General features: G+C 38.9%; 1 protein-coding gene across 4 annotated transcripts in view; it reads right to left on the reverse strand.

The window, feature by feature from the left end:
* RAD54B (RAD54 homolog B) overlaps positions 1-16,227 on the reverse strand; it is an 85,979-nt gene that overhangs the window by 18,013 nt on the left and 51,739 nt on the right. For 2 of the 4 annotated variants that reach the window (XM_008255751.5, XM_089335537.1), the window contains 7 exons: positions 15,690-15,884; positions 13,467-13,748; positions 8,985-9,147; positions 6,685-6,910; positions 5,578-5,785; positions 2,860-2,999; positions 446-736 (listed from right to left, as the gene is read on the reverse strand). In XM_008255751.5, coding sequence (XP_008253973.3) covers positions 446-736; positions 2,860-2,999; positions 5,578-5,785; positions 6,685-6,910; positions 8,985-9,147; positions 13,467-13,748; positions 15,690-15,884 — 1,505 coding nt within the window. The remainder of the gene's footprint in view (positions 1-445; positions 737-2,859; positions 3,000-5,577; positions 5,786-6,684; positions 6,911-8,984; positions 9,148-13,466; positions 13,749-15,689; positions 15,885-16,227) is intronic. The other 2 variants (XM_089335539.1, XM_089335538.1) reach the window with 2 other exon arrangements.

The raw sequence follows: 16,227 nt of genomic DNA on the forward strand, positions 1-16,227 counted from the left end.
AAATATGATTTTCCTCTGGTCAGAGAGCTTAAGATAATTTGTATTGTCATCTTTGAGATGACATATCACTTTGATGATAAGAAAAAAAAGGATTATTATTTTTTTTAATGGTAAATTTTGCATTTGTTAGCACCAAATAAACAAAACTGAGTGACTCTATTAACATGCAATAGAAAGGGAAACCACATCAAGACATCAAAGAGCCTGGAGCACAAACTCTAGAAGGCAGGCCTCAAACCTACCTCATGCCCAGTTCTGTTCTACAAACTCAGCCAGAGCGGTGGGAGGCTGCAGCAGGTTGAGAGCAGAACCATAGAGCGAAAGGCTGCAGAGCTTACTGAAACCCACAACTGCAATCCCAGGGACAGCCCACTCTGCCATCTTAGATTCATACACCACAGAACTCTCTCATCACGTATCTCGGACAGTTTCACATAATACTCACCTTCGCAGTGCTGAACAAAAGGCAGGGGTGATTGCAGAGTTTTTTAAGTGCCCCGATACACAACAGATGAGGACTACTTTCTGACAGCCCTTGAAGACAGAACCTGACAGCCTGAGAATTCAATAACTTTCGATAAAGCTCAATCTGCAGTGCACCTGGTCGGCAAAAGACCACATTCTCTATTTTCAGTGGAAGATACTTATTTATAATTTCCTGGGTTCTTCTAAGAACAAAGAGTCCAGTGAGGCAAGTAAGTTCAGCTGCTCTTCTCTCTCCTAACTTCTTTTCTTCCTACAGAAAAATAACAGACTTAAATAAAAGTGCTACAGACAAAAATAATTACAGTTAAAATGAACATTATAAAGACTTTATAAATAAACCATTGGATTTATCTACAGTAGGATAAATGAAATACAGGCATGGGGACAGAAAAAGCAATCATGATCTCTAAATGTTCAGTGTAATAATTTAATTAAATGAAGCTACAGTGTTGTAATTCTTCCTTGTTTAGCTATTGGCATCAGGGACAACTATTAGAAATCAGCAATACGCATGCTACTTGATTCTAAATATAAGCTTTTATGTGAATATTTAGTACATAGGCTTACAAGAAGGGCATGTCTCTAATGACCTAAAGACCTTGTACTGGGCCCCATCTCCTTAAGGTTCTACCACCTCCCAACATGGCCACCACAGTATCTAAGCCTTTAACACATGGACCTGTAGGGGACACCTAAATTCATATCCAAACTGTAGCAGATACCAAGACCATGTTCCATACTATTAAATATTCACACAAAACATTATTTTGTATAGCTTCTGGTTCCTAGGACTTGTTCTATAATTATTTGTTGACAAATTACAATATTTTGTTCATTCTCAGATATACTTTCTTCCCTCACACTTTCACTTCTATGAAATAGGATGATTTTCACAACCAAAATGCCTTATAATTTTAATTGATACGTCTTCCTTAGTAGTATATGAAATAATGATATCCTTGATCCAATGAAATATAGTGCACATACAACACGCAGACCATATTTAAATCATTTCATACCATTTAAAATATTTGTTTCTTTTTGCTTGTTCCCATTTTTTTTCCAGTTACAACTGATTCTTAAAACAAACCTATTGGTTTTTTTTTTTATAATAAATTCCTAAAAGTAGTATTACCAGGCCACAAGATACACAAAATGTTAAGGTTCTTAATATGCATTCTCAGACTTTCCACAGGTTGTACCAAATCAAATTCCAACTAGCAAGAGAATATTCTCACTTACTCCTGCTATTACTATGCCAATCCAACCAACTAAAATAACCAGAAGGAAGTACAAAAGTTACTTCATGGTTATTTTGGTTTCCCGTTTTCAATGTAGGTAAGGAAGAACATTTTTATATGTTTACTGTCACTTATAATCTTTGTGACATGCTTCTTTAAGATTTTTAGACAAGTGATGAAATCATTTTCTAAAAGAATGCAGGAAAAGATGAAAGACTGAGAAAAATAAAGAGTTTCACTGTATTAGTTTTTTTCTAAGTTAAAATAATATTCAAGTTACAGATAATTTTTCTAGACATACTGCTCTTTTGTTTATTGTCAATTTGTTAAGTCAACAAGAGGAGTCACTGTGCACTTCTCATGTAGGATCTCTGTCCTTAGTGTGCTGTACATTGAGATTTAATGCTATAACTAGTACTAAAACAGTATTTTTCACTTTATGTTTCTGTGTGGGAGCAAACTGTTGAAATCTTTACTTAATGTATGCTAAACTGATCTTCTGTATATAAAGAGAATCGAAAATGAATCTTGATGTGAATGGAAGGGGAGAGGGAGTGGGAAAGGGGAGGGTTGCGGGTGGGAGGGACATTATGGGGGGAAGCCATTGTAATCCATAAGCTGTACTTTGGAAATTTATATTCATTAAATAAAAGTTAAAAAAATTTTGTTTATTGGAGTCGGCATGGTGGCACGGCAGGAAGGGCCACTGCCTGCTGTGCTGGCATCCAATAGGGGCACCGGTTCAGGTCCTGGATGTTCCACTTCCAATCTACTCTCCATTGTGGCCTGGGAAAGCAGTAGAAGACGGCCCAACTCCCTGGGCCCCTGCACTGGCGTGGGAGACCCAGAGGAGGCTTCTGGCTCCTGGCTCAGCTCCGGCCATCTGGGAAGTGAACCGGTGTATGGAAGACCTTCCTTTCCCTTTCCCTTTCCCTTTCCCTTTCCCTTTCCTTTCCTTTTCCTTTCTTTTCCTTTCTTTCTTCTCTTTCTTTCTCTCTTTCTCTCTTTCTCTCTCTCTCTTTCTCTTTCTTTCTTTCTCTCTCTCTCTCTCTGCTTCTGCCTCTCTGTAATTCTGCCATTCAAATAAATAAATAAATATTTTAAAAATTTTGTTTATTAAAGTAGATTATACCTCAGAAGCAGAAGGTTCCCTTGATACAATGATGGGTTCTTCATATATTTTCCTATAAGATGACAAAGAGCCTAATATTCCTGGATTTACAAAATCAATCAGTGCAAAAAATTCTTGGAGATCATTCTGAACTGGAGTACCTAGAGATAAAAGTGATGAGAAGGTAAAGTCTGTATTTTACAATCACAGTTCTTTATTGAAATTTGCACTCTCTTCTCTTAGAGGAATAAACACAAGTAAATTCCCTAAACTGAGAAAAAAACAGCCAAATTAAGTTTTTTAAAAAGTTAACAAACACAGAAATTTTTAAGGCAGATTTTGACTCGTATTAAATTAACATATCGAACAGCACAGGGGCAGACTGTGCTCTAAAGCCTGACTACCTGGGTTCCCCTATTGCATCACTTACTTCCGAGAGACCTAAGCGAGCTACTCTTGCTTGAGGTCTGTACACATGGGGTAGCCACAGCAGCTCCTGAGTTGGGATGATCAAAGTAATCAATCCACATATGATACTAGAACAGTGACTAGATCTTGGACTTCCACCCTTCAGAATTCTGACAAAATAAATTTCTGATGAAAAACTACCCAGTCTGTGGTATTTTATTATGATAGCCCCAGTAGACTAATACATCTCTATTAATCAAATTGAATTCTACCATTTTCCAGTAAATAGTAACTGAATGTTTTCCACAGCACTGGGCTAGATAATACTAGGAAACAAAATCAAAATTTCTTTCATTTGATTCTTAGTTACTGAGCATCCATCATGAATACAGCACTTTTCATATACAGATGTATACTCTGATAATGAGTAAGGAGTAAATCATCTCAGGAATGAAATATTCTGCCACTAAAATAGTAAAGAATTCATTCAAGCAATGCTGAGGAGATGAAAACCAACCACAAGTATTTCTACACGTAAAAAGTTAGTTAGGGCTAGTTTTCACCTAAATTCGTAGCTCATGGGGTGACAGTGACAAAGAGGAAAGCAGAAACAAGCTAAGACCAACAAAGTAAGGCTACAGGGAACAGTGCTGACCCCTCCAACAAAACTATCTCACTAATCGCCAGCAGGTAACCAGAACTCTGACTTTCAAATAAATAAATCTTCTTTAAAAATCACTTCAGATAATTGTTATTATAATCCCACACAAATTGAAAGTCAAATGACTATGAATTTTTTTTTCATTTTATATATTTATTTGAGAGACATAGAGTAAGAGAGCAGGACAGAGAAATCTCATCTGCTGGTTTGCTCCCCAAATGTCACACTGACAAGGCTGGGACAAAGCCAAGGACAAGGAATATAATCTAAGTCTCTCACTTTGGTGGCAGGCCCAATTACTTGAGCCATCACCACTGCTTCCCAGGGTCTACACTAGCATGAAGTTAGAATCAGGAGCCAGAGCAAGGTATCAAACCTACGTAGTAAAATATGGAATGCAGGCATCTTAACAGCTAGGCTAAATGTCCATGCAAGACTATGAGTATATTTAAAGATGGGTACCTTTCCCACTCCAACTCAATAAGAACAAGGGGAGGGGAGGATTTTCTTCTCTGTCACCCTGGAGCACTTTCATCTACCCTATCAATGTAGAAAGGGGAAACAAATTTTAACTCAGACAGAGCTCTGACATGTATAAAGGATACATGGAAGGGGCCGGCACTGTGGCATAGTACGTTAAGCCTCCACCTGTGGTGCTGGCATCCCATTTGGGCACTGGTTCAAGTCGCAGTTGCTCCACTTCCAATTTAGCTCCCTGCTAATGGCCGGAAGATGGCCCAAGTACTTGGGCCCCTGCATCCACAAGGGAGGCCTAGAAGAAGCTCCTGGCTTCTGACTTCGGACTGGCCCAGCTCCAGCCATTGCAGCCATTTGGAGAGTGAACCAGCGGATGGAAGATGTCTCTCTAACTCTGTCTCTCAAATAAATAGATAAATCTTTAAAAAAAAAAAAGGATACATGGAAGACAAAATGATACAGCAAGGAAAATCATGCCTGCCCATTCCTTCTGGAACAGTTAAAGATGGTATGGAAATGGAGCTTTGCATAGAAAAATGGACAGGGCATAAACACTAGTCATCATTTTCTTTCTTCTGCTGCTGCCAGAATGGAAAATTTTAAGGGTCATACAAGACAAAGGTGAGGTATGGGAGAAAAGCTACTTTGAGCTACTCAGACTTAACTCTAATCTAGAATATAAGCAAAATGAAACAGGCAGAAAACTATTCTTACATTTACATATGGTTTGTCTTGTATAGCATACACGTATTAAAATAACTGACAGGGATATTCAACACTTACCAGATAATGTTCAAAGAACTTTACACAGATTCACCCCTCTGAGCTTCATGCCTCTGTGAAACAGGTATTATCCCTGTTTTACAGATAAAGAAACTGAGGCATGAAAAAGCTAACCAACTTGCCCAAAGTTGCATAACTGTAAATGTCACACTGGGCAACCAAGCACAGGCAGTCTAGTCCTACCTCCTATATTCCTTACCATGATACCATTGTGTTTCTCTTTCAAAATCCCCAAGATGCTGGCTGCAGAAAACCACACAGAAATCTGAAGATTCAAAACCCCTCCAGGAAGACTCAATCACTTAGCACTCCATGCAACCCAATTCTTTGGAGGCTAAGCATCATATTGTAAGTCTTATCTGTTTGCCAGGTAAAAATTCCATTCTATCTTTCCCAAAGTGAATACTGACCAGTTAGAATTATCCTTTTCTCACAGGACAGGCTAATGAGGGCGGCAGTGGTCTTAATAGCACTATTCTTTAAACGATGCCCCTCGTCACAGATTAGAAGATCAAATTTTATATTCTTAATTTGATCCAGGGAACGAAGTAACATTTCATAACTGATTATAAGAACAGAGTAAAACATACATTGGACAAATTCTTCAACTTTGTGGTCCTAAGAGGAGAAAAAGATATTTAACAAAACAAAGGCAGGAACTATAGGAAATCAAAAATAAGCAGCATATTCCTGACAATTACTTATAAAATTAGAACACTGTAACTCTTCCTGTGTTAGTCAGCTGTAGGTAAATATCACTGAGGCCTGAGATCAGGATGCCAGCAGGGCAGGGTTCTAGTGAGAGCCTCTTCCTGATCTGCACGGGGATGTTGGCTTGCTCCATTCTCACATGGAAGAAAGACGCAGCTCTGGTGTCTCTTTTTTTCTTACAGGAACATGAATCCCACCATGGAGCTCCATGTTCATGACCCAATAATGTAAACCTAACTACCTCCCCAAGTCCTCACCTTCCAACCCCACTATATTGAGAATTAGAGCTTCAACATGAATTCTGGAAAAACATAAATACTTAGCTTATAACAACTCAAAATTAAAATGTAAGCAAAGACCCAATTTTTTTCAAAGGGGTTGGTAGTTACCTACACTTAGAAAACTACAAACAAAAAGTAAAACTGGAGCAGGCGCTGTGGTGTAACAGGTAAAGCTGCTGCCTGCAACACCAGCATCCCATATGGGAGCCAGTTTGAGTCTCAACTGTGCCACTCCAAGTCCCAGCTGTACCACTTCCAACCCAATTCCCTGTTAATGCATCTGGGAAAGCAGCAGAAAATAGCCCAAGTCTTTGGGCCCTGCACCCAGCTGAGAGACCTGGAAGAAGCTCCTAACTCCTGGCTTAGGTGTGGCATAGCCCTGGCCACAGCGGCCATTTGTGGAATGAACCAGCAGACAGAGGATCCTCTCTCTCTTTGCTTCTTTCTCTCTCTCTCACTCTAACTCTGCCTTTCAAATAAATAAAATAAATCTTAAAACAAAGAAAACTTTTAAAAGTCTCTTACCTGATCAACGGTAAATATCTTGATCCTCTCACTTCCTAGCCATTTTTGAAATTCTTTCCTCCAATTATTCACCAAGCTTCCAGGTGTGACAATAAGTGTCTTCTTTATGACTGGCTTGCCTCCATAGGGCCCCTGACACTGTAGGGTCCAGATGAGCGAAATGCATTGCAGTGTTTTCCCCAAACCCATTTCATCAGCAAGAATAGCTCCACATCTGCCATCCATTCTGTTAGAAATAATTGTACTTCCCTTAATCACAACTAGAAAATATTTTATATGCCCCTACAATAATCAAACACCAGAAACTAGTATTTTATAATTATGACACTAAAGACTCTATAAGTATTTCATTCAGCTGATTTACAACCATCTCTCTGGAATCTTGGATAATTATATCAATCATGTATTGTCAACATAAATCTGAAATTAGAGGGCTGAATATGAATCATCCATTACTTTTATATACACAAATTTAGAGAATAGAAATGTTTCAATTTTATGTCTACATTAGAATAATTTAGCTATGTTGCTCATCACTATCAGTATTAGACTTTTTAAAAAGTATTAGTATTAGACTTTTTAAAAAGTTCAAAATATATTGTAACTGTAATCAGTAAGATCTATCAAGTTGTATTTGATTCTCTGGCAGTAAATGAAGGTCTCAACTGAAATGGCTTCCTGCACCATTATAAAAGTAAAAATCAAATACTTGATCTAATACATACAATTTGGTAAAAAGTCTGTTATCCTACAGACCTACTAGCTTAATACAATTTAAAATTAAATATTATGGAATAGATGTTTGGCTCAGTGGTTAAGATGCCACTTGGAACCTTGAGAGTGCCCAGGCTGGAGTCCTGACTCTGCTCTCAATTCTAGCTTTTAGCTGCTATGCACTCTGGAAGGCAGCAGATGATGGCTCAAGGAGTTGAGTCCCTGCCACTAAGTGGGAGACCCAGAACTGCTGGCTCCCAGCTTGGGCCTGGCCTAGTCTCAGCTATTGTGGGTATTTGGGAAGTGAACCAGCAGATGAGAGTTTCTCTCTTTCTCTCTCTCTCCCTCTCTCCCTCTCTCTCTATCTGTGTTTGTGTGTGTGTATGTATGGAATAAAATTTTTTAATTGAAAAAAAAAAAAAAAACCACAAAACCTGTCAATTTGATTTACCAGCTCAAAATTGTCCCACTTAACACCAGTAGAGAGCAGATCAGATTGGAAAACACTGCTCTAAGTTAGGAGTCTCCAAATAATTTTAAGTAAAGGAATGTCATGTTCAGAATTGTTTTTCAGAAAACAGCTGGTAAGTTTAAGCAGAACAGATGTGGGCAGAAACACAGGTTAAGAGCCACGGAAATAGTCCAGATCAAATGTTATTTTTATATCACTTACTAGCAGCAGGAAGCTAGAAAAGATTAGGAATCAAATGATAGTTAGCAGGTTAAAAATAATTAGACATTCAGATTTCACTGGATTTAGACAGTGAGAGAAAAAGCAATCAAACATGATTCCCAGGCCAACTGAGATAAGATCTCCACAAGGAAGAGCAGATTTGGGAGAGAACATGAGCCTATTTAAAAGTTTCCAGGAGATGGTATTCCCATAAATTGTCACCATTCAAGGAGTTATTAGAGTTGGGGAGAATCTAAATTTCCAACCACCTTTAAATAATTAATTTAAAAATCAAAGCCTATGCATTTAAAAACACAGCAAAACAAAATCCAAGAAGTAGAACTGGAAGGAAATATACCAAAATTTTAGCAGCGTCTTCTATTTTTTTTTTCGTGTTTCCTTCTATTTTTTTACGTCTTCTAAAATGTCTTTAAGAGAAGACACTACTCTTCAATAAGAAAACTCAATTTACATGGGAAGAGAGACCTCTTTATTGCTCTTTGTAGAAGTAGCGGTGAGACAGAAGACGATCTTTTTCTAATATTCTCATTAGCAGAGCTGCATCTTCCATTTTCACCCGTTAACTCTTTATTATCCTAGTAGTGAGTGATTACTGGACAACAATCAGGTGGATCCTATTTATCTGTTCATTCAAGTGCTTTACAAGCTACTGAAGAATAAGGAACACAGTCCTGTGGCCCTGACTTCTGCATCAACACCTCCTAGCAAGAAGTCTGCATGCAGGGCACCTGACATCCATCATCCATTTTTGGAACAGATACACATAGTAAGTATTACCTTTCCCACCATCTAAGATTCCTCTCAAGACTCATTATATCAGGCTCTCAGAAAACCATGATGTTACAGATTAAATCAAAACTCAGATAACACTAAAAATTAGTTATTTTCCTACCTCATTCCCATCACACACTCATAAAGGAATATGATTCCTTCTTTCTGATGTGGTCGAAGATGATATACAAGGTGAGGATCTATCACTACATCCACAAGAGGGAAACATTTCTTATTGAACATCCACTGGTGGTTCTTGTCTGGTTGTGGCATGACAAGGGAATCTTTTTAAAGAAAAGTTAACAGTGTAACTGTAAATATAATTTCATTTTGTCAGCAACTACATTACCTTAGTTTTTACTGCTTTTAAGATAGAATTGTTTGAAATGTATTAATACTACTGCTAAACAAAGATACAAAATTTAAAAAGTTACAAGCCTGACTGATGTAGGATGTCATGCAAACAATTACAAAGAGTTGTTCAACGTTATGTCTCCAAAAGTGCTTTGAAACCACTGAAATTCACTATTGTTAATAAGGAATACAGCAAGCCCCAGCATTCAGTAGTTCAGTATTCAGAGCAAAGAGAACTATTTCCAACTGAAAGCGCAGGCTGGAATTTTGCCAACGTGCATTTGCCAATGCTCATAGCTTCTCATTCGGAAAAGGTTCCCCAAACTTAACATAAAGGCTCTTTTCACTTTCAGTCCTGTGCAGATTAACAATGATCCTCACTTCTATCAATCAGAACTGAGAAAGGATAAATTTTCCAATGACTTAGCCATTATTATTATTACATTCATGAACATCAAATTCATGAACCTTTGCAAAGCAACATGAAGGAGCCATTGGAAAATAATGTAATTTTTTGGAAATACCCTAAGACAATGTAAAACATTTACTAAAATGTCACCCAAAAAAGTAACATCAAATATAACTGAAAGAGAAATCTCAATGATAAACCTGAAGTCAGGGTCAGCACTGTGGCACAGTAGGAAATGCCGCCACCAGCAATGCCAGCATCCGATATGGACACCAGTTCGAGTCCCAGCTGCTCCACTTCTAATCTAGCTCTCTGCTATGGCATGGGAAAGCAGTGCAAGATGGTCCAAATCCTTAGGCCCCTGTACCCATGTGGGAGGCCCAGAGGAAGCTCCTGGCTCCTGCCTTCTGATGGATCAGCCCAGCTCCAGCTGTTGCGGCCATCTAGAGAGTGAACCAGCAGATGGCAGATCTCTCTCCCTCTCTCCCTCTGCCTCTCTATTCTGCCTGTTAAATTAATAAATAAAGCCGGTGCCGCGGCTCACTAGGCTAATCCTCCACCTAGCAGTGCCGGCACACCGGGTTCTAGTCCCGGTCGGGGCGCCGGATTCTGTCCCGGTTGCCCCTCTTCCAGGCCAGCTCTCTGCTGTGGCCAGGGAGTGCAGTGGAGGATGGCCCAAGTGCTTGGGCCCTGCACCCCATGGGAGACCAGGAAAAGCACCTGGCTCCTGGCTCCTGCCATTGGATCAGCGCGGTGCGCCGGCCGCAGCGCGCTGGCCGCGGCGGCCATTGGAGGGTGAACCAACGGCAAAGGAAGACCTTTCTCTCTGTCTCTCTCTCTCACTGTCCACTCTGCCTGTCAAAAAAAAAAAAAAAAGTTAATAAATAACTCTTTAAAAAAATCTGAAGTCAGGCATTGAAAAAAAAACCTGAAAATTATTTTTGGGCTCTATTTTTGCAAGTGTACACCATGGTTAAAAACTGAATTAGATTAAAAAACAAAACAAAGGACAAAAGAGGACAAGAAAAGGAAAAGAGGCCGGCGCTGTGGCTCACTAGGCTAATCCTCTGCCTGCGGTGCCGGCACCCTGGGTTCTAGTCCCGATTGGGGTGCCAGATTCTGTCCTGGTTGTTCCTCTTCCAGTCCAGCTCTCTGCTGTGACCCAAGAAGGTAGTGAAGGATGGCCCAGGTGCTTGGGCCCTGCACCCGCATGGGAGTCCAGGAGGAAGCACCTGGCTCCTGGCTTCAGATCCGCAGTGTGCCGGCCGTAGTGGCCATTTGGGGGGTGAACCAACGGAAGGAAGATTTTTCTGTCTCTGCCTCTGTCTCTGTCTCTGTCTCTTTCTCTCACTGTCTAACTCTGCCTGTCAAAAAAAGAAAAAAGAAAAAGAAAGAAAGAAAAGAGAAGATAAAAACATCAATAAATTAAATAAGCAAATATCACCAACAGAAATACATAGCCACAAGAATGAGAGTTTAGTCATGTTTGCCATTAGCAATTACTCAGAGGATAAGTGTTCTGTGGATTGTTCAAGGTTCATGAATAACTAAAGGTACTTTCATCCTTGAGGTCAATTCTTGTTAGGTAAAGGTAAGGGATTAGGAAGTATAAATGGAAAACTTAGTTCTTGGTCATGCCCTATAAGCCTGATGCAAACTAAGAATGAACTCCATCGGTTTCCAACCAAGAAACGGCCCCGTTCTTGTTTACTTTTAAAAAGGACAACGGGGAAAAAGAGAACATAGAAGTGCAGTATCACATACTGCTCAAGCAAAAAGGACCAAAGGATCATTAAGTCACCTATCAAAAGACCCGTCTTTTTTTTTTTTTTTTTTAAGTCTGAGACCATCTCTTTTTTTCTTAAAGATTTATTTATTTGAAAGGCAGAGAGAGAGAGAGAAATGTTCCATCCTCTGGCTCATTCCCCAAATGCTGGCAACAGCTGGGGCTGGGCCAGGCCAAAGCCAGGAACCAGGAGCTTCTTCCAGCTCTCCCATTTGGGTGCAGGGGCCCAAGGGCTTATACTAATTCCCACTGCTTTCCCAGTTGTATTAGCAGGGAGGTGGATCAGAAGTGGAGCAATGGGGACATGAACCAGCACCCATGAGGGACGTAGGCACTGCAGATGGTGGCCAACCTGCTAAACCACAGTGCCGGCACCAAAAGGCCCATCTTTAAGACAGACAAAACTTAAAGAGTCACAATAATGGAACACAAGTTCAAATATTAAGATCCTTTATCATTACCACACTGATGAGACATCATTTAACACTAAAACAATGTCTTAGATTCTACCTAATTCTGGGCACCGGTGCTGTGGTAAAGTAGATTAAAGCCATGGCCTGCAATGCCAGCATCCCATATGGGTGCCAGTTTGGGTCCTGGTTGCTCCACTCCCAATCCATCTCCCCACTAATGCACCTGGGAAAGTAGTAGAGAATGGCCCAAGTCCTTGGGCCCTTGCACCTACGTGGGAGACCTGGAAGAAGTTCCTAGCTCTTGGCTTCAGCCTGGCCCAGCCCAGCCATTGTGGCCATTTGGGGGAGTGAATCAGTGGATGGAAGATCTCTCTGTCTCTCCCCTCTTTCTGCTGTAACTCTGCCTTTCAAATAAACAGATAAATCTTAAAAAAAAAAAAAGAACCACCTAATTCTGCTCTTGGCATGGATGGATGGTAACTGAATAATAAAATCATCTGCCATTTACACAAAGTACTCATATTTAAAAATATATGTACACACACAAATATACTTTACATGTATATACACACATGTATAAAAACATTCACATACACACACAAATAGTACAAAATTTTTCATTTACTTGGCTCAGTATTTATTGGACGGAGTATACCTTAAATACGTAAATCACTATGATGGTTATTAGGACCCAGTTTTACACAGCAGAAGGAAAAACATTAGAGAGGCAAGTGACTGAGAGGTCAAAGTTAGCTCAGTGTCAAAACCAAGGCACTAATTCAGATCTTTGCATAAGCACAGAATTCTTTTCAGTTCTTCACAGCACTCTATTTGGCAACAGGAAGGCCAAGAGAAAGGGTAAAGAGGAAGAGAAAGGGTAAAGAGCTGAGACGACAGACAAAATACTCCTATCAGAAGCAACACTGTGGACTTCCTTCTTGTTCACTTCCAACCTCCACATCCATTGCACTGCACTTTCAAATTTCCTTGTCCTTCTCACCAAACGAGAAGCTCTGTGATGACAATTTCATCTCTAGGCCAACTCATAAAAGGCAATCAAAATAAAACTTGCAGAGTGAACAAATAAAATAAAAATTAGAAACAGGTTTCATGTTTTTTGCGTCTTCTTTTAAATTAAAATCATCAATGTGACTACTACATGCATGAATTGTATTTTCACCAGTAAAATCTGAATTCTTTACATGACATCTCACCATTCAAAATATGAACACACTGAAGTATACAATCAAGGCATATAGTCTTCAAAACAGAAGTACACATCAAACTCCTGATTCATAAATTTACTGATTTTTCTACTTACTAAAGATGTCAAAGTTTATTCAAAATTATCCATGTATACATATGTGTATCCATGTATCTCTGATTTAGATTTTTTCCTCTAATACACCTATAGTGTTTTGCTTACTCTATTTCTTGGATTACGCATTTTCATATGAAATAATTCCAAATTATATTGTTACTTGACTTCAACACTGCCCCTTAAGTCAGATTATATATCTGAATAATATATATATTTTCACCTGAAAACGTTAAAACAAAATTTAAACTCCAAATTAACATAATAGACAAATTTTAACAGTAAGAACAGAAGAAATATTGAAATTATTTTTAAAATCTTACTTGGCATATAAGGGTCATAGCGTGGTTTACAATTTTGGAAGTCATTCTGTCTATTTTCCTTTGAACTTGGTTTACAGACACTTTTAAAGGGTTTAGAAAAACAGCTCCTGGCAGTTAGAGAAGAACTTGAGACAGCAGGACTTCCTCCTCCAAGCTGAAAACACCTGCCACTGCTGAAGTCATCCGAAGAGATCACACCCATGACCTCTATTTCTTTTCCACCAACCATCAGTGTTTGGCCCTCTTCAATCTTTTCAAATTCTTTTAAATTATAACCAATGCCTTTCGGTTGAAGGGGGGTGGGGGGGAGAAAAACTGTTAATGAAGCTGTAAAATGACTTAGTAATATCATTGTTATCTACCCATGACTGTACAGAATGACAACTAATTTAAATGTAAATAGCCTTGTATAACCCACTAACCGTAACAAAAAATAATTTATCATTTTGGCTTAAAAAAAGAACATCACAAAAAATTAGAAGAAATAATAATGCAGCTACAAAAACTAGATACACTTTAAAGAAAGCAAGACTTTTTTTTTTTCCTTTTTCAATGTATAGCCTATTATACTCTTTATAATTTTACCATCTCTTGTCTGGAAAAATCAAGCCAAGTAAAGAGTCCAATAATCCACATGAGACCTCCTATCTTGTGAACAAACTAGAAAAACACCAAGGTCTAATTCGATTCAGAGCCCCCTGGAAATACGAAGGAAAACTGGCAATAAAAGCAACTTCTATTAACACCAGTGCTGGGGCCAGTGCTGTGGCAAAGCGGGTAAAGCCACCGCCTGCAATGCCAGCATCCTATACGGATGCTGTGGTGCAGCGGGTTAACACCTTGGCCTGAAGCGCCGGCAGCCCATATGGGCACCAGTTCAAGTCCCAGCTGCTCCACTTCCAATCCAACTCTCTGCTATGGCCTGGGCAAGCAGTAGAAGATAGCCCAAGTCCTTGGGCCCCTGCACCCACATGGGAGACCCAGAAGAGCTTCCTGGCTCCTGGCTTCAGATCGGCGCAGCTCCGGCCATTGCGGCCATCTGGGGAGTGAACTGTCGGATGGAAGACCTCTCTCTCTCTCTGCCTCTCCTCTCTCTGTGTAACTCTGACTTTCAAATAAATAAATAAATCTTAAAAAAAAAAAAAAAAAAAAAAATACAATTTCATTCAAAAAGCGACACCACTGCATGAACACATTCTCCAAAACTCTAGCCCAAATCTTCTTGAAGCAAAAAACATACAATATATACTGACAGTTTTAAATTCCTCTAATCACTGAGCATAACATTGGCTTAAATCACTGTGCCACAATGTTCACCCCATTATGAGATAATTTTTTGTATCATACACAGTTGAGGCATCACAGTCAATTTAAAAACATCTTAGTCTGTCCCTTTATAAAATCCAATTATATTCTAACTGTATAATCAAAGATATACACTGGGGATGGCATTGTGGTGCACTGGGTTAAAGCGCTGGCCTGCAGCACCGACATCCCATACAGGTACTGGTTCAAGTCCTGGCTGCTCTACTTCCAATCCAGCTTCCTCCTAATGTGTCTGGGAAAGCAGTAGTAGATGGCCCTTTGTTAAGTCAACAACAGGAGTCACTGTGCACTTACTCCTCATGTAGGATCTCTGTCCTTAATGTGTTGTACAATGTGAATAAATGCTATAACTAGTACTCAAACAATATTTTACACTTTGTGTTTTGGTGTGGGTGCAAACTGTTGAAATCTTTACTTAATATATACTAAATTGATCTTCTGTACATAAAGAGAATTGAAAACGAATCTTGATGCGAATGGAATGGGAGAGGGAGCGGGAGATGGGAGGGTTGCAGGTGAGAGGGAAGTTATGGGGGAGAAAAAGCCATTGTAATCCATAAACTGTACTTTGGAAATTTATATTTATTAAATAAAAGTTTAAAAAAAAAGATGATGGCCCAAGTCCTTGGGCCCCTACAACCACATGGGAGACCAGGAAGAAGCTGCTGGATCCTGGCTTCAGCCTGACCAAGCCCCAGTCATTGCATCCATTTGAGAAGTGAACCAGTGGATGAAAATCTCTGTCTATACTTTTCTCTGTAACCCTTTCAAATAAATAAAATAAATTAAAAAACACAACACACACAGTTAAGTGTGAAAAGAGCAAAGAGTTTCTGTAACAAAAAAGATATATACTAATATTAAGTGAAATCATAAAGAGCAGGTAATATCACATACCTTTCCCAATGTCTTTGCCTTCTAAATCTTTTAATATAAATGACCTTCCTTTTACAATAAGAACAGCATCACCTTCCCACTTCTTGTGTTTTTTCTTTGAAGCCTTACACCAAACAACACTGAAATACTTAGCCTGACTTTCAGATTCATCTTCTTTCCTCCTAAATGCTGTTATTTCTTTAGGGTCTGGATGAACTAGAATAAAAAATGAAATCAAAATATTAAAGATAACTTTAATGTTAAACAGTAAGGTCATTCAAACAAAAAGAGGCACAAGAAAATCAGACTGTATTTATAAATAGTATGAAAGAATATTTATCATATTTATGTTAGCATTTGGAAATGGAGAAATTCAAATGTTTCTATCACTACCATTAAATGCAACAGTCTCATTAGTCACAATGTAATATAAACTCAATTAAAATGAACAACATAACAATTACTACACACAGCTTAAAACTCTAGGAATTAAAGATACTATTTCATTACCTATAGCATAGAAAAATATCTAAAATCACATGTTTTAACAAATGACTGA

Source organism: Oryctolagus cuniculus, chromosome 6 (genome assembly GCF_051225735.1).
Source record: "Oryctolagus cuniculus isolate XC-2025 breed Fujian yellow rabbit chromosome 6, ASM5122573v1, whole genome shotgun sequence".
NCBI lineage: Eukaryota > Metazoa > Chordata > Mammalia > Lagomorpha > Leporidae > Oryctolagus > Oryctolagus cuniculus.